The sequence below is a fragment of the Schistocerca nitens genome, chromosome 1 (genome assembly GCF_023898315.1).
Source record: "Schistocerca nitens isolate TAMUIC-IGC-003100 chromosome 1, iqSchNite1.1, whole genome shotgun sequence".
Lineage (NCBI taxonomy): Eukaryota > Metazoa > Arthropoda > Insecta > Orthoptera > Acrididae > Schistocerca > Schistocerca nitens.
This window is the reverse complement of record NC_064614.1, coordinates 497,906,289-497,933,923: the sequence shown is the minus strand read 5'-3', so window position 1 is coordinate 497,933,923 and position 27,635 is coordinate 497,906,289. Positions and strand designations below refer to the sequence as shown.

At 38.7% G+C, this 27,635-nt stretch overlaps 1 protein-coding gene across 4 annotated transcripts in view; it reads left to right on the top strand.

Annotated features, from left to right (window-relative positions):
• The window catches only part of LOC126252788 (synaptic functional regulator FMR1), a 221,820-nt gene that overhangs the window by 105,884 nt on the left and 88,301 nt on the right, over nt 1-27,635 (top strand). For all 4 annotated transcript variants that reach the window (XM_049953739.1, XM_049953746.1, XM_049953724.1 and 1 more), the window contains 3 exons: nt 18,658-18,801; nt 18,899-19,011; nt 20,885-21,006. In XM_049953739.1, coding sequence (XP_049809696.1) covers nt 18,658-18,801; nt 18,899-19,011; nt 20,885-21,006 — 379 coding nt within the window. The remainder of the gene's footprint in view (nt 1-18,657; nt 18,802-18,898; nt 19,012-20,884; nt 21,007-27,635) is intronic.

Genomic DNA, 27,635 nt, shown 5'->3' with positions numbered 1-27,635 from the left:
TGTGTATCTTGTGGTATTTTGCACTTGAAATTAGTCGGTTAAATAGTTACAGGTGTATGTTTGCATAAGTGTGGAAAGACAACCTTGCATTTAAACTCATAACTGTTTAACACTAATTTCACAAAAGTAAATCACAAGGTACACATTTGACAGAGAATTTAATACTGTATTATATTGATTATGAACATTTTTATTAAACAAGGTTGATTCAACACACAGTGCTCATTTTTTTTTGGGGAGAATTTTTAATAAAGCAGAACCCAGAAAATTACGCCTCTGTTGGGTTTGCCTCAAATTATTACACACACGATAAAAAGGAAGTTGTCACTTTTGTAGTATTCTTTACTCTATTTATTTTTATAAAAATAATATTGTGGAACCGAATGCTTTAAAGATTTAAAAAAAAAGACTACTTATTTGGAGTTTTTCTGAACCAAGCTCATTTCCCAGTTATCAGGGCTTAAGATATTACCTCAGTAAGTGGTAAACAATTGTAGATCAAGATTTCAGATTTGAGAACCAGCAGAATATGGGCATATTTTTAATGCACCTAAGACCTTGTATTGGTGAGTTATGTGCAAAATTTCAGGTTTATTCCGCAGTTGCTTACGTAAATACAAGAAGCTTAAGTTCACATTCTATTTTTTGTCTGTATCGCTCAAATTATTCCTATTAAAATTGATGATAAAATCTTTTTTAGGTACTTTCGTAAAGGGAGTGCAAAAAGCTGTTTCTTTCAAGAAAATATTGCCATTGATATTGTGTGCCTCAAAGTTTCTGAAAACTGAGGGGGTGCACTGTCGATAGATGAGCTAAGAGGTCAAACGAATAACTATCTGTCTCGAAGTATCATATTGGTGAAAGTAAAACTTGACCAATATTCATTTGGAACATGTGCAACTGTTATCACAAAATTTTGCAAAATCTGTTGTGGTCATTTAGGAACTTTTTCCGAAATTAGACCACTTGGCATGCAATGTCCCGTATTCATCGTGACATTATAGGCTCTCACAGCCTTGAACTTTTGCTGTGTAGCCGATCATACTAAATAATTTTCATGGATTTTTTTCCTTTCATATAGAAACAACTGGAACAATTGCAACCACATTTGGTATGCATGACACCTCTGGAAACAGTACCGTGGGGATGAGAACAGCCTAGCTCCCATTGGGGTAGGGGTGACATAAAGGGGGGGGGGGGGTTGGAATGGAGGAGCTGGACAGGTAAAGGGGAGGAGAGGAAGTCTAGAAGCTGAAGTGGAAATTAATAATTTTTTTTTTATTCGATCAATATCTTAAGCTACAAATTGTGGAGAACCTTTTTGTTTGATAAATTGTTTACTATGGAGATTCTAAGCTGTTTTGTTGGTTGCCACCTCAGAGAGACATATTTGTGTATTGTATCATTATATTTGGAGGAAAGATAACCACCTGTACGAATATAAAGATCTCAGGTGGAAAACCAGTGCTAAGCAAAAATGGGGGAGTAGTACATAGAGGGTCTGTACAAGGGAGATGCAATGAAGGCAATATTATGGAAATGGAAGAGGATGTAGAGGAAGATGAGAAGGGAAGTATGATAATGTGTGAAGAATTTGACAAAGCACTAAAAGACCAGAGTTGATACAAGATCCCAGGAGTAGACAACATTCTGTTAGAGCTACTGATAGCCTTTGGAAAGCCAGCCATGACAAACTCTTGCATCTGGTGAGCAAGATGTAAGAGACAGGCGAAATACCATCAGAGTTCATGAAGAATATAATGATTCCAATCCCAAAAAAAACAGGTGTTGACAGGTGTGAAAATTACCGAACTATGAGTTTAATAAGTCATGGTTGCAAAATACGAACACGAGTCATTTACAGAAGAATGGAAAAACTTGTAGAAGCCAACCTTGGGGAGGATCACTTTGGATTCCGGAGAAATGGAGGAACACATGAGGCAATACTGATCCTACGACTTTTCATAGAAGATATGTTAAGGAAAGGGAAACCTGTGTTTGTCAAAAGCTTTCTCTAAGTCTACAGATGCTACATGTTGACTGGAGCACTCTTTCTAAAATACTAGAGGTGGTAGAAGTAAAATACCAGGAGCAAAAGACTATTTACAATTTGTACAGAAACTGGAGGGCAATTATAAGTCGAGGGAGCACGAAAGGGAAGCAGTGGTTGAGAAGGGAGTGAGACAGGGTTGTAGCCTATCCCCGATGTTATTCAATCTGTATATTGAGCAAGGAGTAAAGGAAACAAAAGAAAAATTTAGAGTAGGAATTAAAATCCATAGAGAAGAAATAAAAACTTTGTGATTTGCCAGTGACATTGCAATTTTGGCAGAGACAGCAAAGGGCTTGGAAGGGCAGTTGAACGGAATGGACAGTCTTGAAAGAAGGCTTTAAGATGATCATCAACAAAAGCAAAATGAGGTTAATGGAAACACAAAGTAATGCTGAGGGAATTAGATTAGGAAATGAGACACTTGAAGTAGTAAATGATATTTTGCTGTTTGGGAAGCAAAATAACTGATGATGGTCGAAGTAAGAAGGATATAAAGTGTTTCTGAAGAAGGGAAATTTTTTAATGTAGATTATGGATTTAAGTGTCAGGAAGTCCTTTCTGAAAGTATTTGTATCGAGTGCAGCCATGCATGGAAGTGAAACATTTACAATATATAATTTACAAGAAGAGAATAGAGACTTTTGAAATGTGGTGCTGCAGAAGAATGCAGAAGATTAGATAGGTGGATCACGCAGCAAATGAAGTACTGAATAGAATTGGAAGAAGATAAATTTGTGGTACAACCTGACCAAAAGAAGGGATCTGTTTGTGGGACACATTCTGAAACATCAAGGGATTGTCGATTTAGTACTGGAGGGAAGTGTATGGGGTAAAAATTGTAGATAGAGACCAAGAAATGAACACAGTAAGCAGATTCAAAGGGATGTAGCTTGCAGTAGTTACTCGGAGATGAAGAGGCTTTCATAGCATAGCATAGCATAGCATAGCATAGAGAGATGCACCAAACCAGTCTTCGGACTGAAGACCACATTAACAAAAATCATTATATTTGGTGACAGTCTGAAAGTGTAGCAAAATCAGCAACAGGAGTCAGACTATTTATTTGGAATCTTTGCATTCTTTTTCCCCAGAATTATTGGTTAAGTTTTATGTGACAGCTAATTTTTCTTCTAGTTTCTTTAAATTTACTCCTGAACACTGTTATAAAGGATTGGAGGTTGCCCGTTGCCTTGTCTCATTCCTGTGTTAGTTTTGAAGGGTTTTAATATTTCATCCATAAATTATATTCTTGAGACTGTATATTGGAGAGATGCGAAGATGATTTACAAATTAAGTTTCAGTTCCAAAATTTTCATATTTGATATATGCCTCCCTTTCAAAAGTTAATACCACTTTTAAAATCAATGAAAGTTAAAATTATGTCCTTAAATGGTAGAAATCTGTGCAATTTATGGATTTTATAGTTCATGGTCTCAGAGCCAAGAACTTCCCCTTTCAAATCCATTATCATAGTCGCACGAAGAAGTGTTGATTTTTGGGTCTAGCATGAGATTTTAAATTAACTTTAAAGTTAGTGACAAAAGGTGGTCATCTCGTCACATTTCTTGTATAAGTAAATAAATGCCACTTTCCATTCTTCTGGGATCATTTCAGTTTTCTAGATTTCTTCAAAAATCGCATGTCTTTTATAATAGTTGGTTAGGTCCAATTTAAAAGTACAATAATTAGTGTTCTCCACTAGCTACATTTCTTCTTCTTCTTAAGCTCTAGACGTGACATTGCAGCGTGGAAGGAAGCTTCTGACGTGCAGTTGTACCATCTCCCTATATCTTTCAGCCATGAGTTCCTTAGTCTTCCAACATACCTTATCCCCTGTATATCCCTTCATTGATTAGTTGTAATAACTGGTATCTTTTACCTCCCGCATCATCCCCTACGCTCCTCAGAGTATGGGTCATCATCATCATCATCGTTCTTAGTTTCACTTTGTTTTATATTGAGCAATAGTTTTTTTGCTTTTTCATCTGATGGACTACTTCATTTCAAATTTCCAGCACCCAAGGTGTGTGTAAGAGGCAGTGATACAGATAAATTTCAGAAGAATCATTATTTTCTGTAGATATTGGCCAAGGTCCAGCTTTTGCATCCTTGGAGAAAAATTGAGAATACGAATCATTTACATTCAGAGAAGTAAAACCTACCCAAGAATACACTTAAGTTTTAAATGTCTTCGAATATGTTGTAGTGCAGTATGTGCCCATACAGCTATTAAAGGGAGTGAAAAACCTATTAAAAAAATTTGGGTGTAGTACTTCAGATTGAATACTGTTGAAATGGTAACAGATATTAAAAACATCCAAACGTGAGTTTATGGCTTTAATCTTTGTTAAAGAGTGCACCCAGATTTTTCTAAAGTCCCCCCCCCCCACCCCCTCTCCTGTCAATGCAGATACATCATCCCTTGTGGCAAGGCTGTATGGGAGGAATTTTTTGGTGTGATGGCAGCTCTTAAAATGCAGGTACAGTTTGTGGTTCGGAGGTTTAACATGGACAGAGACGTGGATGGATCTGTCCATAATCATCCTGGCCTCACCCTACTTTAATATCTGCCTTTTCACCCTTCACCAGACAGTTTCCACTCCCGCTGTCCTATAATCTCCTCTACATTCTTGCCTCACTGTTTGCTGCCCTCTGCCAATTGTTTTTGCCATCCGTCATGATAGTTGCATTCTGGACTGAGCTGCCGGCATTGGCAGTCATGTGTGTGTTAGGTTTGCTTGCTTGTATGAATGGTGTGTGTTTCTCTTTTGTTGATGAAAGCTGTGGCCGAATACCAAATTCAGTCATATGTGATGGAGTGGTATTCCAGAGATGCACTTGTCAGAAATATATCTATATCACTTCACATGCATCTGTTGTGTGTCCACGTCAATGCCATTGGTCGTGTGGGTTGTTTAATAAGTCTTTCCTAGGTAAATTTCTTCTAAATATGTTTACATGTATGCAGTTTTAATTTTATGAAATATAGAATATCTTGTGTTGTGGGTGTACATAAATTCAGGTAACACTTTCAATTATTTATTGCTGTGCAGGGAGGAGACCCCCAAGAGGGATCATTGCCGACATTGCACAAGAACTAAACAGTGTACAGATGTCATACATACTGCATTTTGAAGAGAGATTCTGAGAGTTTGTAAAAATAACATTCGATAAGCAAACTATGAGTGACCCAGCAGACATCAGTACAGTAATTGAATTCTTGCCATACCTGTCCCAGCATGCCATCGTCGACGGTGGCAGTCTCTTCCCATATTCTCTCCCGGAGCTCTGCTACATCACTTGGTAGAGGCGGTACATACACCAGATCTTTAATGTGTCCCCACAGTAAGATCACATGGAGTGAGGTCTGGTTATCGGGGAGACCATTTCATTAAACAGCTGTCCCCTTCTGTAGCACGGCCGATCTATCGATGCGGCAGCTCCGTGTTCAGGTACCCCCAAACTTCACAATGAAAATGGGGTGGAGCCTCATCTTGCTGAAAGATGAACGGAGAGTGCGATTGCATTTGAGGCATCAGCCATTGCTGCAACATGTCCAAGTAGGAATATCCAATGACAGTGCTCTTGGCAAAGAAGAATGGCCTGTATAGTTTTCGACCTGATATTACACAAAACACATTTACCTTTGGGGAATTGCGCTCAAATTCAATGCATTCATGTGGATGCTTCGTATCTCAGATTCGACAGTTATGCCTGTTCACTTTCCCATTAGAGTGAAAAGTGGCTTCCTCGCTATAAATTAAGCGATCAACAATGACATCCCCATCCTCATTCAATTGTTGCAACTTCGAACAAAACGCGAAACACTTGTCTTTGTCATCATCATTGAGCTTCTGCACTAGCCCTAATTTGAATGGTTTCATAGAAAGCTTCTATCACAGGACTTTCCACACTGTCATTGGAGCCATTTCGAGTTCACAGGATGCACGACACACTGATTTCTTTGGACTCCTTATGAATGTCTCTCGTACGCGCTCCACATTCACTTCACTCGAACTGGAATGCCTGTTTCTCTTTGCCAGGCACAAGCAGCCTGTTGTAACAAATTGGTTGTGCCAGTGGAAAATGGCCTCCCTTGTTGGTGGCTTCTTACCGTACTTGGTTTTAAACATCTGTCTAACAGCAGTAGCACACTTGTGTTTGTCAAACTCAGACACACAGAAAGCCCAATCTGCACCTTAACTTGCGATGTTTGTGCCTAGTGCTGACTATCGGCAAATTACCAAACTATGCTGTGGAGGTGTACATGTAAGAAAAAAAGTCTTTAAGAGTTTCTCTTCAAAATGACATGTGTATGATAGCTGTGCAATGTTTGGTTCTTCTGCAATAATTAATTGAAAGTATTCCCAGGCTTCATGTACACCCTGTTTATTTGATGGGTTTTTGTTCCCAAGTGTAACCTTCTCAGATTTAATTGTTATCCACTCTAAGGGGAAAAAAACACCACGAAGGAATTATCCAAATGGGACGGAAATTGGTTGACGTGGTGTACATGTTCGGACAAACTATTAAAATTTCAGAAAAGTTGGAGAATTTATTTTAAGAGAGAGAGAGAGAGAGAGAGAGAGCTTCGCAAATCGAGCAAGTCAATAATGTGTTGGTCCATCTCCGGCCCTTATGCAAATAGTTATTCAGCTTTGCGTTGATTGATAGTTATCAGAAGCCCTCTTGAGCAATATGGTGCCAAATTCTGTCCAGTTGGCAAGCTAGATCATCAGAATCCCAAGATGGTAGGAGGACCCTGCACATAACACTCCAAACATTCTCAGTTTGGGCAGAGATCCAGCGACCTCACTGGATGAGGTAGGGTTTAGCAAGGAATAGAATGTCTTCCTGGGTGCCGGCAGGCATTGTCCTGCTGAAGTGTAAGCCCAGATGGCTTGCCATTAAGGAAATAAAAAGTAGAAATTCAAACAAAATCCCTGATTGCGTTTACTTAGTTATATAATACTGCCCATTATGTATATCTGCAAGTGAAAATTTAATGTCCCCCTTCCTCACAGTTTTAAAAGGAAAAGATGGCAAGTTGGGACCAAAAGTTGAAAAAGATTTATACAAAGCAGATAATATCCTTGTTCGATTTGGATTCTGATATACTTACAGGCACATGTTGATTATGACAGTGATCTGTGAACATTTTATAAAGCATGTATTGCAATTTTGATGTTTGTTATTAAAAGCAGACACTTTTAGTGTAACCTCAGTGTTCCAGGCTTGAGAATGAGTCATCGGGTTTGAAACTAGTCGTCAAACAGATGTATTGCAACAGTGACAGATTATTATTCTTATGGTGAAGAGAATATTGCATGTGATTCACGATTCATAAAAGTTCCTATTACCTGCCATCTCTTGCCACAGGTAGGAAAAAATTCAGAACGTAGAGTTGGCCATATTGACATACATCCCGAACAGTCTTACCAGTTGGATTTTCGTAATAGATTTTTTGTGATGACTCCAAATGCAGTGTGTGTTGTTGTTGTCCTCAGTCTGTAGACTGGTTTGATGCAGCTCTCCACACTTTTCTATACTGTGCAGTGCAGAGTAGCAACACTTGTAAAATAAGAATGAAAATAACTTAGAAATTAAACGCTGAAATTTAAAACAAAATTTATCAGGTTTGTAATACCTCTTGTAAGTAATGTTTAAAATATCAGTCATGATTCTGAATCAGTATCACTAGATTCTTTGTTACTCATTTCTTCATGCAGAGCATCGTCCTCCGTACCATTTAGTGCATTGAATATCGTGCATTTTTTAAATGCTTGTTGCACAATCTGATTTGAAACACACTTCCATGCATCATAAAAATCCATTGGCACACTTGCGACAAACTTGAGCGTTTTACACGTCCTGTTGGTGTCAGTTGTCTGTCGCTTTTCGAAAGCCAGTCTGTGTACATGCATTTAAGCTTGTTGTTAAATGGTTTATTCAAACAGACGTCAAGTGGTTGCAGAATTGACGTCATCCCACCTGGAATTACTGCCAAGTCCGTTTTGCTATCCTCTAATTCTCGTTTTACTGCAGGTGTTGTATGACCTGCATACGCATCTAGTACCAAAGGTTTGCGCAAACCAGAAATCACTTGTGTAAACCAAGCAGTGCGCCAGGACAACGATTCCACACACTCCTAATCCATTCCAGTGCCATGTCCTCCAAAAACCACCCAGTTTTGTTTGCTCGTACAATTACAGTTTTTGGAAACACTTAAGATTTCGGTAAAGTCTTTAGTTTGAAAGCTGTGAATGGGGATAATTTATGTCCATCATGCTGTGCAAGCAAGCATGATGTACATCTGTTTTTTTTTTTTTTTTTTTTTTTTTTTTGTTTTTTTTGTTTTTTTTTCCACCCCCTGATGTAAGAACACTTACGTCTTTCCTTCCTTTGGCGTCAATCGTATAATTTGACGGCATGTCAAAATATACGGGACTTTGGTCAGCATTTCCTATCTGACCAAGAAGGTATTGCTTTTCTGTGCGCCGCCTAATTATGAAGCGCTGAAATTCAACAAGTTTTTGTTAATAATTTTTTGGCAGCTTCTGTGCAACTGAAATTCTCCTCCGAAGTGAAAAACCCCATGGCTTCATAAACAGATCAATCCAGCTGCAACTAGACTTAAAATTTTCGATTTTTTGCTCTCTAGCAGTTTCATGTGCCTTAATTTTTAAAATTTCGGCATTCGCAGGCAGGAATTTCTGATGCTGTTCCTTAACAAATTCATTTAAAATCACTTCTAGTGCATGATATCGGCCACACTTTGGCCCACTAAATGCTTTCCTGCTACTTGAACATTCAAATAATCTCTCTCTCTCTGCAGTTGACCTTGCCTCACATGCCTCTCTAAATTTATTTACTGATGCAGAGGTTTTGGCGCCAGTATTTATCTTGGTGCCTGCAAAGCATGCCTGTGGTGCTACGTATTTTCGACGGGAGAAAGTAGTTGTGGCGGCACCTACCAACATTTTTCAGAACTTCCGCTTACTTTAAACTCGATTCTAAGCCGCAGGCAGCTTTTTGGATTACAAAAACGAGAAAAAAGTGCAGCTTAGATTCGAGTAAATACGGTATGATTTGCATCCATTATGGATTGCTACAATTAACAGTTCGAGAAGGGCCGACAATATAAACAAACTGAATGACAAAAATACGCTGTCCTCTTTGTTCCTTACAGCTGAATTGGCAGAAATTGTACCACTTTGGGTTAATGCTGTAGCCAACCTTGAAAATAGACATTGCTATAGAGCAGAAGCAGCTGCATTGCCATTGTTGAAGCTCACTTCATTTGTTGTGCCATCTTTACAATATTCTATGTGAACTTATTTTTATGGGCATAAACTTGTCTTCTGTAGAAAAGTATACTATTACTGAATACTTGTTCAGTTTAAAGCTGGTTCAGTTACAGTTAAAAATGGATTCAGGTGAACTGCAGTTACACCAGAGCAGACATTCATAAGAAGCAGAGGTACATGGTATACATTCCCAAGATAGGCAGCACTGAGAACTTTGCTGCCCACTCACCACTCCCCTCCCCACATCCGTTTATATGCTTGGCCAAGCGTGTCACGGTTGTCTCTACAACCCTTCAAGTTTCTTCAAATTAATTTATTGTGTGACCTCAGTTGGCCAAATTTCATCTGTAAATGCAGGATGAGCCCTAAGTTAATCTGCTAGACAACATAAAAAGCAATAATTTAATTATGTGGAGTCTGTTCTTTTGGATATGTCCACTTTGATCCTGCGGACACTATGAATCAAGACACAGAAGGTTAGCTGCCAGCTGGCATTGATTTATATCAATGGGCAAGTTGAAAATTTGTGTCAGACTGGGTTTTGAACCTGGTTCTTCTGCTTATTAGGCAGATGTGCTGACAACTACACTATAGATATGCAGTTGTCACCACAACCACTCCTCCCATTGGACCCAGATTCTCGACTTACATCACATACTGCATCCTACATGTCCGAAAGAACAGACACCATCTTCATGTAATTAAGATGACGGTAAATTGTCTCTTCTGTGCAAATGCACACCAAGCTCAAACTCTTACAGGAGTCGGTGAGATGCCACGAGTAATGAGGCTAATGAGCAGGAGCATTATATCGGTAGTGTGCGGTGTGAGTTCAGAATTTGGATCCGACGAGAGGTGTGTTAGGTTTGGGTGTGAACTGCATCTGGGTGGCATAGGGGTCAGCACATCTGCCTAGCAAGTAGGAGACCCAGTTTAGAATTCTAGCTGGAAACAAATTAAAACTTCCCCCTCAATATAAATCAATGCCCACTGGTAGCTGATGACTTTATTCCTTTGTGTCTTGAATAATTTAATTTGTGAATGTAAGACAACCCTGTAGTTTTCAAATGACAAAAATACTCAAGTAAATACAGTATGTTTAAGGTCTGATTGTATTTACATAGAAGTATGTGATGTAACTTGCTCAGATCAAATTGGTTAATTGATAAATATTATCCTGGGTATGTAAATGCCATTCAAAATGGTGTGTGTGGTAGATTACATAATCTCCACAATGCTAAAGTATTTGAGGGCTTAATGTTCTGTTGCTGAAAATCTTCTTTGAGCTTTGCAGTTAACTTAAGATTCAGTTGTAATAATAGTTAATTCAATCAAGTCATTGTGAGATGTTTAGTGTGTCATTGACTACTAATTATTTAGCTGTAATAAGTTTGATCTTGCCACTCTGCCAGTAATGGAAAGACAATTTCATATATTTTTGGCCCTCTACTGTAACAGTTAGCTATCATAAGAGTTGGTGGCGTCTCCGGACAACACTTGTGCTCTTTTTTCCTCTCTTTTATGTATAAGGGACTGACAAATATACTGTTGTGGCGGATTTTTTGAAATACATGAACTTTTGCTTTGATGTGGCATTTGCTCAATAAAGAAAAGCATTATGAGCACAAGCTGCAAGAACATGTGGAAGATTAGTCAAAAGCATTTATTTTTATAGGCAAAAGGGCTCTTGTAACACAGCTATTCAAATCCAATTAAAAAATTACTTTCATTTGTGAAAAGGAAATAAGTAGCAGCCAACTGTCAGTAGCAAGTTTCTCAGGACTACTTCCAGAGTTTTAAATCATGGTTGTTATGAGACAGACAGAACTGGCAGGCGGACTGGGGTGATGCAGCTGTAATGCATTTCACTGGACAGTGGGTAGTGATTATGAAGGGGTGTGTGACAAGTCTTTCAACATATCTTAGTGGTGTGAAAGTAATATGTGGGTGTGCTGGGGTAGACTGTTGCAATCCTTTGGCAGCAGTGCACCTCTTTCAGCAGCAGCCCGGCTTCAACATCCTGCATTTGCGGCAGTGATACTCAGAAGCAAACTACCCCCTCTTGACTTCAGCCAGGAAATGTCTCCTGTGCCATCTCTACAAGTCATCTTTCCTGTCTTGACAGATGTCCTCATTCCTGTTCCTCCGGGGCAATCTTGTTCTCCACAGCTAGCTCATATTCTTCTTCTGACTGATCGAATTGTTGTTCAGCATGTTGTTAAATATTTTTCATAGCCCAAAACTCACATGCAGAAAGGAAGACCACATGCACTCTTTACTTTAGCTGGTATCACTTCACTGTGCAAACTGTATTTCACCAGTTACAAATGAGTGTCTTGTTTCCTGTCAACCTATCCATCACCTTCCCTTGCAAGTGTTAACATCTCATTTCACTTCATCTTGACAATAGATTGCATCCATTATTAGTTGGCCGTACTATTGTATTTTAGCAATGGGCTATGGATATTTCTGATGATTGTTGAAGGGCTGCAATACCCAAGTGGTATTAATGGAGAAACAACCTTCAGAATGTTATCTGCAATTCTCAGAACCAGTGATCTAGCCTCTTAGATGGGTGCACATATGTGGATTTTTGCTGCAGGCAGTCAATGAGCTTTCGGTGAGTCACTGGCTGACTCATTCATTACTCTTGTAGAACATAGCACTCACATCGGCTACACTGCAATCTTTCTCATGCAATTTTTAAAGAAACAAATCTGTAAAAAAAAAATTTACTTTAGTTATAGCTTTGTCAGCTTCATGATGAACTTACTATCATTTTATGAATAGTCATAATTAGTGTGATATTTCTCATTTAAGTAAGACACTGTGTGAAATTCGAAAAATTTGCAATGAAAAATAGGAGTTGCTATGAACTGGCATTTGGTACTCTATTAGAGTATATATTACTGCATATAAAATGTAGCTTTAAACTTGGGAGGAGATAAATATCTAATTCAGATGTTGAGAAAATTGGCTGTATGTAGCTCGTTTTTCTGTTTGCGTGCATTTGAGAATGAAATATTCACAACGTCCCTTGTATGTCACAAGCTTTGAGGTATTGATATAAGATTTTGGCAAATGATAACATGCAAAGAGGAGAGTGTACTTTGCCATATGGTAAACATGCAGACCTCTATTATGTACTGTGACATGGGAGTAACAGCAGACTTTTGTAATGGAGTGTCATTATTAATAGCTGGTGAAATGAAATTTAATGTGGTGTTGCAGCAAGATGAGTAAAGAAACTACACATTTATTTTGATACTGGGAATGTGCTTTTTCACAAGCTTTTGACCTGAATTGTCCTTCGTTCCACATTTAATAAACCACCGTTTCAGGATTGTCACATTGCATTAGGATGTTACCAAGGTGACATCATGTAAACTCCGCTTTGTATTCCCAGAAGCAGCCAATTTTAACACAACAACTAGAGGAATGTTGATGTTACTTAAAATTAACCATTGATGAATTAGTGACAAGTTTTAGTTGCTGCAAGAATATTAAAGGGGGTGGACCAATGACCACATTGAAAAACTTAGGCAAATCTACCATGAAATAACTTGTTAATGAAAACGCACATAAACATTGCACAAACAAGAATAGAAAATTCTCCTCTGGCCTATGACCTGTCTAGCATGCACCCACACAAATGGGCCCATCTTGTAGACATTATCATAGCCATTGTATAGATGTCCTTCTAGCCATGGGCAAGTTTTATTTTTTAAAATAATAATACAAATAGTATGTACTTTTGAATACATTATGGGAGAGGCAGTGATCAATGTCTTACAAATATTTACTATTAAAAACAGTCTTGATCAGGATTTATTTATCAAGGTGACCGGTTTCGACCACTACTGTGATCATCTCCATCACTACTAGTGATTCTCCGAAAGAAAGAGGTTCCTACTCAATGGTCTGAAGATGACCACAGTAGTGGTCGAAACCGGTCACCTTGATAAATAAATCGTGATCAAGACTGTTTTTAATAGTAAACAAATAGTATGCTTTTATCCACGCTTTTATCCATACCAATACATACTGTACTGGCCCATTTAACAACCAAAAACAAAGAAATAGTGGTTGCTGATGATTTCAATGTAGATTTCCTTAAATACTCTCCCAATAAGAACTTATTTGAGTTAGTAACACTATCATTCAACCTAATTCCCACTGTAAAGTTCCCCACTAGGGTAGCCAATTGCTCACAAACAGCCATTGATAATATCTTTATAGAAAAGTCCAATGAACTGTTACTGAAAAGATGAGGTTGTCAGGTTCCGTAGATGCTGCTATGGAATACCTCAGACCAGACATTTCAAGTAACTTCCATAATATGAATTAGACCCTCACTACCCCAGCAGAAATAATGTCCCATCATAAAATCTTTAAAATCAGAAACGTCTGTTGTTGTTGTTGTTGTTATTATTGTTGTTGTAGTCTTCAGTCCTGAGACTGGTTTGATGCAGCTCTCCATGCTACTCTATCCTATGCAAGCTTCTTCATCTCCCAGTACCTACTGCAACCTACATCCTTCTGAATCTGCTTAGTGTATTGATCTCTTGGTCTCCCTCTACGATTTTTACCCTCCACGCTGCTCTCCAATGCTAAATTTGTGATCCCTTGATGCCTCAAAACATGTCCTACCAACCGATCCCTTCTTCTAGTCAAGTTGTGCCGCAAACTTCTCTTCTCCCCAATCCTATTCAATACCTCCTCATTAGTTACGTGATCTACCCACCTTATCTTCAGCATTCTTCTGTAGCACCACATTTCGAAAGCTTCTATTCTCTTCTTGTCCAAACTGGTTATCGTCCATGTTTCACTTCCATACATGGCTACACTCCATACAAATACTTTCAGAAACGATTTCCTGACACTAAATCTATACTCGATGTTAACAAATTTCTCTTCTTCAGAAACGCTTTCCTTGCCATTGCCAGTCTACATTTTATATCCTCTCTACTTCGACCATCATCAGTTATTATGCTTCCCAAATAGCAAAACTCCTTTAGTATTTTAAGTGTCTCATTTCCTAATCTAATTCCCTCAGCATCACCCGACTTAATTCGACTACATTCCATTATCCTTGTTTTTCTTTTGTTGATGTTCATCTTATATCCTCCTTTCAAGACACTGTCCATTCCGTTCAACTGCTCTTCCAACCCTTTTGCTGTCTCTGACAGAATTACAATGTCATCGGCGAACCTCAAAGTTTTTATTTCTTCTCCATGGATTTTAATACCTACTCCGAACTTTTCTTTTGTTTCCTTTACTGCTTGCTCGATATACAGGTTGAGTAGTATCGGGGAGAGGCTACAACCCTGTCTCACTCCCTTCCCAACCACTGCTTCCCTTTCATGTCCCTAGACTCTTATAACTGCCATCTGCTTTCTGTACAATTTGTAAATAGCCTTTCGCTCCCTGTATTTTACCTCTGCCACCTTCAGAATTTGAAAGAGAGTATTCCAGTCAACATTATCAAAAGCTTTCTCTAAGTCTACAAATGCTAGAAACATAGGTTTGCCTTTCCGTAATCTTTCTTCTAAGATAAGTTGTAGGGTCAGTATTGCCTCATGTGTTCCAACATTTCTACGGAATCCAAACTGATCTCCCCGAGGGCGGCTTCTACCAGTTTTTCCATTTGCCTGTAAAGAATTCGCGTTAGTATTTTGCTGCTGTGGCTTATTAAACTGATAGTTTGGTAAATTTCGCATCTGTCAACACCTGCTTTCTTTGGGATTGGAATTATTATATTCTTCTTGAAGTCTGAGGGAATTTCTCCTGTCTCACACATCTTGCTGACCAGATGGTAGAGTTTTGTCAGGACTGGCTCTCCCAAGGCTGTCAGTAGTTCTAATGGAATGTTGTCTACTCCCAGGGCCTTTTTTCGACTTAGGTCTTTCAGTGCTCTGTCAAACTCTTCACGCAGTATCATATCTCCCATTTCATCTTCATCTACATCCTCTTTCATTTCATAATATTGTCCTCAAGAACATCGCCCCTGTATAGACCCTCTATATACTCCTTCCACCTTTCTGCTTTCCCTTCTTTGCTTAGAACTGGGTTCCCATTGGAGCTCTTGATATTCATGCAAGTGGTTCTCTTCTCTCCAAAGGTCTCTTTTAATTTTCCTGTAGGCTGTATCTATCTTACCCCTAGTGAGATAAGCCTCTACATCCTTACATTTGTCCTCTAGCCATGCCTGCTTAGCCATTTTGCACTTCGTGTTGATCTCTTTTATCAGACGTTTGTATTCCTTTTTGCCTGCTTCATTTACTGCATTTTTATATTTTCTCCTTTCATCGATTAAATTCAATATTTCTTCTGTTACCCAAGGATTTCTACTAGCCCTCGTCTTTTTACCTACTTGATCCTCTGCTGCCTTCACTATTTCATCCATCAAAGCTACCCATTCTTCTTCTAATGTATTTCTTTCCCCCATTCCTGTCAATTGTTCTAGTATCTCCAGGGTTCTTCCATGTATACAACCTTCTTTCATGATTCTTAAACCAAGTGTTAGCTATGATTTAGTTATGCTCTGTGCAAAATTCTACCAGGCGGCTTCCTCTTCCTTTTCTTAGCCGCAATCCATATTCACCTACTGCGTTTCCTTCTCTTCCTTTTCCTACTGTCGAATTCCAGTCACCCATGACTATTAAATTTTCGTCTTCCTTCACTACTTGAATAATTTCTTTTATCTCGTCAAACATTTTATCAATTTCTTCATCTGCAGAGCTAGTTGGCATATAAACTTGTACTACTGTAGTAGGTGTGGGCTTCGTTTCTATCTTGGCCACAGTAATGCGTTCACTATGCTGTTTGTAGTAGCTTACCCGCACTTCTATTTTCCTATTCATTATTAAAGCTAATCCTACATTAGCGCTATTTGATTTTGTATTTATAACCCTGTAATCACCTGACCAAAAGTCTTGTTTGTCCTGCCACCAAACTTCACTAATTCCCACTATATCTAACTTCAACCTATCCATTTCCCTTTTTAAATTTTCTAACCTACCTGGCCGATTAAGGGATCTGACATTCCACGCTCCAATCCGTGGAATGCCAGTTTTCTTTCTCCTGATAACGACATCCTCTTGAGTAGTCTCCGCCCGGAGATCCAAATGGGGGACTATTTTACCTCCGGAATATTTTACCCAAGAGGACACCATCGTCATTTAACCATACAGTAAAGCTGCATGCCCTCTGGAATAATTACGGCTGTAGTTTCTCCTTGCTTTCAGCCATTCACAGTACCAGCACAGCAAGGCCGTTTTGGTTAGTGTTAAAAGGCCAGATCAGTCAATCATCCAGACTGTTGCCCCTGCAACTACTGAAAAGGCTGCTGCCCCTCTTCAGGAACCACACGTTTGTCTGGCCTCTCAACTGATACCCCTCCGTTGTGATTTCACTTACGGTACGGCTATCTGTATCGTTGAGGCACGCAAGATCGTTTGTAAAAATAAATAAGGAAATTAGTTGTAAACATTTATTTTTACAAACTAAAGTGATTTTGGGCAATAGCTATACAGATAAAATTTACAAATTACCTTTACTTGTGAGAAGGAAGTAATTATTTGTCAATTATCAGTAGCAAGATTATCAATTGTTTCCAGGGTTTTAAATCATAATTGCTATGAGACAAATAGAACTGGCAGGCACACTGGGATGAGACAGCTGTAGTACATTTTACTGGATGATGGGTGGACGTCCGGTGGTGGTGTAAACAGAGTGTGCAGGCACACTGGGGTCTGTTGTCTGTCAGGTGGATGCACCGGCAGTGCATATTTTTCAGCAGCAGCCAGAGCAGAATGTCCCGTGTTAATGCGGCAGTAGCACTCAAAAGCAAAGTGTTCCCTCTCAGCTCATGGTTGGATGTGCCTCTTGCTGATTAGGTGGCTCGTTTTCTCCTGGCCAATCATATTGTTGTTCATGTTGCTTGTTTAATATTTGTCATTGTGCAAATTCTCAAGGGCAGAAAGGAAGATGACAGGCAGGCTTTAACTGGAATTTCTTCACTGTGCAGACTGCACGTCGCCAGTTAAGAGTAGATGCCCTGTCTCCTGTTGACTCGTCTGTCATCTTCCCTTGCATCTGCTAACAACTGATTTCACTCATACCTTGACAAGACATTTGGTCTGCTATTGGGCCTAGTATTTTTGTAGTAATAGGAGGCACAGAGCTGTTGAAAAGGATATTAGTAACAAGTATCTCTCCACTTGGCGAATTGTCACCCATTTCATATTGGTGTTCCATGTCCTGTGGAGACATAAAGTTGTCACCTCCCCCCCCTCCCCCCCACCTTCTGATAATGTTTCTTTTTCTCTGCTTTGTTGTTGTAAATCCATACCCCTTCAATACTTCTAAACAGTGGAGAGACCGCTTGCCAGGCACCAATAACCTGCGTGTGGATGCTGTGGGAGGGCCCTCACTTGTGGGTGGGAATGGGGGTTGCGCAATGCAGGTGCCCGTACCCTTTTTTTATGCCCATTGTGTGTCTTTGATGTGACATCTAAAGTGGAACACATCATAGTAATATCTTCAAAAGTTTGCTTTCTGTCTTTGCTGGTGTTAGTTTTACATCATGTCACGTGCTGATGGCGCTTGAAAAATTAGTTTGTCTAACGTCAGTTTCCATTTGCTCACCCTTAATGAATTCTACTGTAAGAAAAAAGTTGTACAAATACTTCTACTTACTGCAGTAAATCCCTCATTCCCCTATATATTACTGTAAATCATTAAAATTTTTGAAGCATTCATATGTAACGGACTAAATTTATTATATTAGTCATTCTGAGTACAAAAATTTCTGCTCTTCATCAAACTGCATGTCTGGATTAAATAGTGATCATTAGCATAACTTGATCATTGAAGATTTTTTGTGTGCGTTATTGTAATATGTTGGGGGTGGAGGGTAGGTCAGACAAGTACCTTCTTCCAAGAAGTGCAATTGCTGATGCTGATAGTAGTATGTAAAGTAGAAAACACTAATCTGAACTTCCAGAACTTCATTTGCCTTCATGTAGGAAAGAGAAATTAGTTGAGGAAAATTAGGAGAAAGGGCTACAAGCCGTTGAGAGGTCTTAATGTAAAAAATTTCTTCAACACAGTAGCATTTTCCCAAGTTGTTCATTACTTAGTCCTTGTATTCTTTTTCTCTGTCATTGGAAGGTTTACAGTCTATGGTCATAGTAGTAATATTAACCTGCTTTAATTTATGCTTCATGTTTGTAGTAGTTACAAGATTATTTATTTTGGTTATGTGCAAATATCCATAAGCTTTCTCTATTCCAGGTTAGAGTCAAAATAGAGGGAGATAACGAACCACAGCCAACAATCCCTCGTGAAGAAGGTCAAGTTCCTTTCGTTTTTGTAGGAACTGTAGAAAGTATAGCCAATGCAAAGGTGCTGTTGGAATATCACTTAGCACACCTAAAGGTAATGTTTGGAGATGTATTTGGTTCAGGTATTAAGAATTTTGAATTTCATTACTTCATAAAAGGTGTAATTTCATTTATCTGATTCTGTGTCACAGGAAGTGGAAGCATTAAGGCAAGAAAAGTTGGAAATTGATCAACAGCTACGAAGTATACATGGTACTACAATGGGCTCAATGCAGAACTTCCCTATTCAGAGGCGCAACGACAGGTACTGTTATAATATAATTAGACAATGGAAAGCCATGATGGAATAACACTATGAAAAGATTAGAAACCTACTTGTGACATAGAGGAGGCATTGAGTCACAGGCAGGCACCATAATAGAGTGAGTTAGATATTGAACCTTTCAGACAAAAAGTCCTCCTTCCAGATTAGAAAACACACAATACATTCACATAAACACAACTCATACACACATGCCAATTTTATCTTTGGGGGGGGGGGGGGGGGGGCAATTGGAGACTGTGACTCCATCTGACGTGAGCAACAATGTGCTGGGGTAGGTGGGGCAATAAAGAGGCGACATGGTGTGAGGAATGGGATGGACAGGAGGGTGAGGGAAAACAATGTACTGCCTGTGGGAGCAAGCAGAGACAGGTCGGGCTGCCAGGTGCAGTCTGTAGGCAGTGCCGGTGGGCGGGAGGGCTGGGGAGAAAAAAAATGGGAAAAGAATAGTGGATGAAGTGGTGGGATAGAAGGTGTGTTTAGTGCTGGAGTGGGAGTTGGGAAGAGGATAGGCAGGTTGGGGGCAGAGAGTTACAGGTACGAAGAAAACACCATAGGGCGATTTCCCACCTGTGTTGTTCATAAAAGGTACTGTTGGGTGGAAGAATTCAGATGATGCAGGCTGTGAAGCAATTATTGAAGTGATGCACATTGTGTTGGGCAGCATGTTCAGAAACTAGATGGTCCAGCTCCCTTGACCACAGTTTTGCAGTGGCCATTCATGCAGACAGGCAGCTCGTGAGTTGTCATGCTCACACAGGAAGTGGTGCAGTGTATTTTGTAGATCACATGGCTGCTTTCACAGGTAGCCCTGCCTTTGGTGGGGTATAGGACTAGAGTATGTGGTAATTGGAGGATACATGGGGAAAACTCTTGCATCAAGGTTTATTGCAGGGATATGAGCCATGAGGCAAGGGGTTGGGAGCAGGGGGCAAAGGGTTGGGAGCAGGGGTAGAGTAGTGTTGGGCAAGGATATTACATAGGTTCAGAGGGTGGTGGAAAGCCACTGTCAAGCAATGGGGCAGGGGCGGATATTCATTTCATAGCAGGGTGTGACAAGAGTGTTGAAACCCTGGTAGAGAACGTGGTATTTTTTCCAGCGTTGGGTGGGGCTGAATCAAGAGAGGAAGTGCTCCTTTACGGCCAGACAATAGGTATGTGGGAGGTAATGATGACAGGAGAGAAAAGGCACGAGAGATTTGTTTCTGGACAGGGCTGGGTTGGCAGTTTTAGCATGTGAAGGAGTCAGTAAAACCCTTGGCACCACTCACCAATGCACCTACTAGTTTTCCCCCCCCTTTTCCCCCGTTCTCTCTCCTCCTCTCTCCCTTGCCTGTCACCCCCCAACACAGCCTCTCGATCCTGCACTTGGCAGCTGATCTGTCTCCACCAAGTCCCTGCACACTCCTTCAAGCAGCACAGTATTATCCTACATCTCTACCCTCCTATCCTCCCTCCCTGCCCCATGGTTCATCCGTACCACCACCCACCCACCCACCCACCCACCCACCCACCAACCAACCAACCAACCCTTTCAGGTGACTGATAGTCAGATGTAGTCACAGTCTGCAGTCAGACCATGATGCCCAGTGACAGTGACCATGTGTGTGTGAATTGTGCTTTTGTGAATGTGTGTACGTATACTATTTTGGAAGGAAGAAATTTTTCTCTGCACTCTAAAATATTTAACAGTCTTTCTCATTGTGCCTCCCTGAAACTCCATGCGTCTGTGGTGAGTAGCTATCTATCCTTTTCACATTGTTAAAATTAGTTATGTTGATATTTCTGCATGCCTTCTTTATTCTCATAAAATTTGACATCGCGGGAAATTGCACTTCAATTATTTTTGTTTTAGGGGCTACAATTCAGACATGGATGGTGGGAGCAGTCGGGGCCGTGGTGGGCCAGCAAGAGGTCGTGGCAGAGGACGCGGAGGTGGTGGTGGTGCTCGACACAATGATGCAAGATTTAATTCGGGTAATACTATAAATGATTACATCAATAATATGGATGGCAAAAAAGGTCCAGGACCATCATCAAGCCGGGGAAGGGGTGGTAGGGGTGGCGGTGAACGAGGAAGAGGCAGCAAGGGTGGTGGAGGAGGTGGAACGATAGATAAAGATCGTAAGTGATGTCACATGCTGTCAGCCCACCACCTGCTGATCTTTGCTTGAAATTAAGTCCTTAAAAAGCAGATTAACATGTCAATCTGCTAACACACCATTTCAGTAAATTTCAGCAAGACCGAATGTTTACTATAGTTTAAGGAATGTGATTGTGCAGTCATTGGTCAGTCACAATGGTGGGTAAACTTAACATCCCTGGCTTTGGACAAAACGGTTATTTGACTTGTGGAATTAATGGCACTGCAGTAATATTTGCTTGCTGTGCAATTGGATTTAAAATGATTAAAGTTTTTGTCAAGTAATTCTTCTCAATGTTAAGATTCTTAGGATGTGACAGAAGTAGAAGGCAAAAATATTCCCTACAGAGTAATATTGCTGTTGAATATATTATACAACAGACCCTTGCATAAACAAATCACTTGATGTATGAAACAAATTGTCTTGAGTTATGTAATATTGTAACTTCCATTTACAGGAACAGTTTTCCCCTTTCTGAGTTTTCTTGTCCTTTTTTGCTAACATTGGAAGTGTTTATGATGGCTGTTTTTGCTGACAGGCATTAGTAAGCTGGTCAGATAGGTATGAAGATATGCAACCTAATAATTTCCAATAGACATTCTCTAATTGAACCTCTCCTCATTCCTTTTATTGATTCCAGTTATTTCTCACCCACCCACCTTCCTTATAACAGTCTAAGGTGATGTTGGCTGCAGTAGTTACTTTGTTTTCAATTTTTTTTTTTTTTTTTGTGTCCCTTAGTCTTCTGTGCAGCATCTGTAATGCTAAGTGTACTACTTTGAAATTCTAGGAGCAGTTTTCAAATGTCATTTTATGGGGAAAATGCAATTGGACATTTGTATAAAATTAGTTTACTTTTTTTTTTCAAAATTGAAAAGCTCTTTTGATTTTAATTATTAGTATGTTACAAGAATTGTTCTGAGTTGAAATGTTGTGAATGTTTCTTTTGTTTAAACTTCTTCTTTGTCAGTACGAGATAATGACTTTACTGTGTACTAGGTATTAATGGCATTGAAATGTGCAGTATATTTTCTTGTAAGCAGTGTGCATTAATCTTCAGATTCCATATTGTGTGTGTCAGGAAATTTTCCCAGTGAGTTTCTAAGATAGTGTTCACATTTGACCAGTTATAACAAAGATTGATAATTTGAGAGATGAATTCACAGCTCATAGTATATTTGCTGCTTGAATATTCATTATGCAGTAACAGCAGCTTTGGATTAGAACAGGAATTATATAATTCTAAGGTGTAATGATCATCAAAATTGACTTTTGATTTAAAAAACTAGAAAATATCCTGCACTTATTAGGTACAGATTTTAAATAGTTCTCAATTATAGGCTTAATAATTATATTATAATGATGTAGGGACAGAAACAAATGTGGTGTATGTCATGTTATATGTGGACCAGATAAGACAGTCCCCTCTTCAAGATAGTATCATAAATTACATAACATCTTAATAAGACAGAAAAAGTGAATTTTAAAGGATTATAGTATCCTTTTTAAGGCTTGTGACACTGCAGCATGATATTGATATCATAAAGATATGATCGGAAGTGACATTGTATGCTGTTTTTGCACATTTCTTGAGTGCAAAAATAATGGCATTAATTTCAAAATTGGCAACTGTTCTTCAAAGAGGGAGAAACAGAGGCTTATCATGCAGACATGGATACACTGCATTTAGTTGGAGGTTGGAAATGCAGCTTTCAATTTGTCAACACTGGTCTCCTTATGAAGTAGACGCTTTCAATTGCATTAAAAATGTTTACTTTTATCTAAGTGTTTCATCTCCTATGGAGATCTTGTATATTTCAAACAATGCAAGAAATATTTCTTTTTCTTTGTATATTACTTTGTCTACTTGTGTATTGGGGACGCAAAATGTTGACATTGCTTGAAGCTACTGTTTCTAATTTCCACTCATGTTGCACTGGCTGAACTCTTTGCTCCCTAAATGTGAAATGAAACCAAGCTGGAAGGGTAAGCCAAGGTTAATGATGGCTTTTAGTTAATAAATTGACAAATCAAATTGTTTGATGAGATGGCCAAATGTGATGTAGTTTTACGGAAGCTATTGTTGTTTGGCCAGGCTTATCAATGTTCTAATTCAGAACTGGTAAATACAAATAAAACAAAATGTTGCCAATTTACTGACTCTTGGGCATTTCGTATTGTCGTACCTCTTTATTATTTACAGAAATTTTTTAAGAAATAAAATATTATATAATTATGAAAGAAACAGTGTTTTATTGATGTTATCTAAGCCTATGTTGCAGAAGTTGCAGAGTTCAGGCTTGAAACTTGTGCAACCCTTTCAGCTAGGGGCTGAGAGATTCATCTGATATGATGCATTTTAAGATAAAGCCAGTAGACATGTTACAGTGTTCTCACATTTTGCTGCAAATTGAGTGCACATACTAACAAAGATTGCCTGCATGATTTATAACTAGAATAACGTAGTTACTATTATGTATTAGCTTCAGTGTTTCTTTTTACAAAATTGGGGAACTTGAGCCTGAAAGGGTGTGCCCAAATATTCGAGTCAAACTCTCAACTAACTAGCAATATACACAAACAATATTCTGCAGTCTTTTTCAGGTGGGTTTTCATGCAACTGTAATAATAAAGAAGATGGAAATTGAAGCAGCAGAGACCACCTACATGGGTTTATAGGCAAAACTGCATAGCATTTCAAATTGTATAATACAGATCTCGCAATGTTAGGCATTAAATGGGATTTATGTTTACCATTTTAATAGCACTTGCCTGGAAAGTGTTCCTGTTGTGTCCATCGTTTGCACAATTATACATAAAACTAAGAAATTATTCTCAGCTAGTCTGGGGTCAATATTTTAAATTCATAACCAGAAGTTCGGCATAGGGACTGCTCTCTTGTATTAGAGTAAACAAAAAATATTCTTTCAAATGATAGATAAGTTGATTGTAAAAACTGAATTTTGAAGACAGCTGAAAAGCCTCTTTCCATCAATTATTCCTTGGACACACCTTAATATCTCCTACTCGTCAAATCTTAGTATAACATAACACCCACAGTTTTAAAAACATCCAGATCTTACCGCCTTGCAGCTTGTAAACATTATTTGTAGTTTCACTTGTGTCTGTTGCCATGGTTTGTTGAAATTACCACTAGAATTCTATCACTTAGAGGCATGGTTAATATCCACAAACACTTTTCTAAAGAAGAAAAAAAAAAAAAAAAAAACTAAGATTTGCATGTTACTCTGCTTAACATTTCATAGCAAGTGATTTACATTTTGTGATCTGGTGGAGTAAGATAGAAATCTTCTTTTCTTCCTCTGTAACTGTTAAATTGCTTACTCTAACAATTTGTCAACAAAAAGACAAGCAATCAGAATGAGATACTCAGTATTTTACTTCCAGAAGGATGGATCATCTCTGGACCAGATGAGAGGGAAGAGAAGAAAATGATCATTTTAGAGGGGGATTTTGCAAGGCAGCTTAGGAAACTTGAGAGAATAATTTACTATGAAATCAAAAAAGTAATTACAGCAGCATTTGGGATACTTACAACTGGTGTTATTGATATGATGTAGGAGAAAAAAGTCAGTATGTTAAGTAAGGTGATTTGTAATAAAAGTGTTGTAATTCAATGTGATTTAAGACAATCAAAAAGAAGTTAGTAAGGGTAGGCAAGTTCAGTAGAATAGTTTAAGCATGTCGATATAATAGTCCCAAAGAGGGGATGTTAAATATCACACACCAGAATTCTGTTGTCTGATACCTAAAGTATTTAGTTGCTATGCCCTACTCCAGCCTCAGTGTAGATTTTGAGATCTCTTTAGCCGTGTCATTATTGTAAAGGATTATTACTCACTATTTGTCTGAAGTTAAATGTTCGATTCCAGTAATTTTGATCAGTTGCAGCCTGGGCTTCACTGTTCTTGTGCCAAAGTTACACGGGCTCAGTTTCTTGAAAACCGTACCAAAAGCAGTAGAATCTAGTGGGTAAACTCTGAATAAGCTATGATTTTCTTTCCTGTTATATTTCTGCATACATTGTGGACTGCTTCAAAGCAGTGAGCTGGAGTTCAGAATCATTGGAAGTCGCACAGGTTTTGAAAATTTGCCGAGCAGAATCTCAACAGAAATGAAGTTTTCAAAAATGGACTTTTTATCAAGAGAGAAATTGTTACGAAATGTTGTATCATCAGGCAAACATACTGTTCTGCAACTTCATGTTTCCATTGGGCAATAACTTATCCATTACATTTTCTGAATGCAGCTGCATAAATAATTATTATTATTATTATTATTATTATTATTATTATTATTATTCTAACAATGCAGCTGTATACTTTTTGGCCATCTTTAGAGTGAGCTGACAGATTGAAGATAAAGTACTTATTCTGTCACTTTAAATGATGGAACAGGTGCCATAGCTTCAATCTCTGAGCTTACCCTGAAGGTGACTGAAGGATATACATCGTAGTAGTAGTAGTATTGTCTGGTTTATAATACCACTGATCCTATAAGCAATCTGCTGTAATATTTTATATGCCCATTCATAATTTTTTGTCAGGTTCAAAAAACTGATGTAACTGATGATGATGATGATGATGATGATGATGATGATGATGATGATGATCGTAACTGATGATGATGATGATGATGATGATGATGATGATGATGATGATGATGATGATGATGATCGTAAATGATGATGATGATGATGATGATGATGATCGTAACATGATCTGGGTATACACATGCCACTGTGGCCCCCCCTCTCCTACACACACACACACACACACACACACACACACACACACACACAGAGTTTTAAAATGAGTGGCTCACCATTATGTGGAAATAGAGCTTACCAGGCTAGAATAGCTTGTTATTTATTGGCACACAGTTTCTTCAATCTGTTTGGAAACTAATGGATTACCACTCTTCAACAAACAGCGTAAATTGACAGTAGGACAAGAGATAGTGTATTTTAAAATTTTTTGAGTTATTAGGACTTGTGTGCCATAAATGGTAGGTGGTACAAAATTCAATGTTATCAGAGTACTTGTATTTCTCACTTTTTACGAGTAATCTGTCAATGAGTTAAGTGATATTTAGGGGCCAGTCAAAGGCTTATTTGATATTTAGAATCTCACATGGTATGTTATATTTGATTGCGGACACCAACCAAATTGTTGAGTATTTCAGGCGATGAGTTGACAAAATCCTTAGCTTACTTTAATGTATTAATGCAAATTATACGACTGCAAAGATATAAATCTGATTCTATGGATCATAAGTGGCACACTGCTGAAGTATCAGTACTACTGAGATCTTTTCTGCAAGGGAGACTAATATATAACATTGTTCCCACTAACGCTGTTCGGTAAGTTTAAATAACTGGAATTTGAAACAACATGCATTTGACGCATGCAAACCACATCCACTAGGACCTTGCCTAGTCGGCGGTGTGGGACTTCAGCATCGTCCCCTATGCTCCTCAGAGTGAGACATCATCATCATCATCATCATCATCGCCCCACATAAGGACCATAACAAGATAGGTTGGCATACACGTGAGGCATAAGTAATTTTCTCTTCCTATGCCATAGTCTGCTCTCCATAGTGGTCAGCATAATAATATACTGGAAAAACTATTTAGTATTTCAGATTGTAATAAGACATGTTTATTACGGCGGTAAGATACCCATATTAGTCAGCCATAAATACCATATCCAAACAGCATTTCAATTCTCAGTATTTTTAGCCATTGTCCATTTTCTCTCTCTCTCTCTCTCTCTCTCTCTCTCTCTGTGTGTGTGTGTGTGTGTGTGTGTGTGTGTGTGTGTGTGTGTGTGTGTTCCCTATGCCCTTCAAACTACTGATTGGATATGTAGAGCCAATGTTTGGAGTTGATTTCTGTGGTTTTGATAAAGGATGTTGATACTCCTTCATCCACTACTTGTACCATCACCAGTCTGCACATGATTCACCAGAATGAGACTTCTGTGAAAGTGAAGGTGTGTTACAGGATCCTAGATTAGGCACAGCTTGTTGGAATTTGAAATAGTCCATCAAATCTTGATAGTTACATTGAAATGTCCCTGTGCTAGTTTCTCATCTAGCTGGTGGAATGACAACACTTGAGGAAACCTTATCTTTTAGTTTTCATGGCATCAACAGTTTGTTTATTTTTTTAATTTCCCTCCAGCATATGAATAATTACCCTCACAATGCGGCACAAGTTCGTAGACCAGGTGATCAGTCTTCAAAAATATTGGCCGTTAGTTCAGACTTTATCCTCACTCTTACTGATTGTTAACAATTATTTAACTAAATGTCAGCCTTGTAAGTGTGATTGCCATTGGACCAAGCTTGAGTGCTGCAGAAACAATCCCTGATAAATCTATACTCAAAGCAATTTAACTTTGAAATGAATTTCATCACAGAAACAAATGAAGCTAG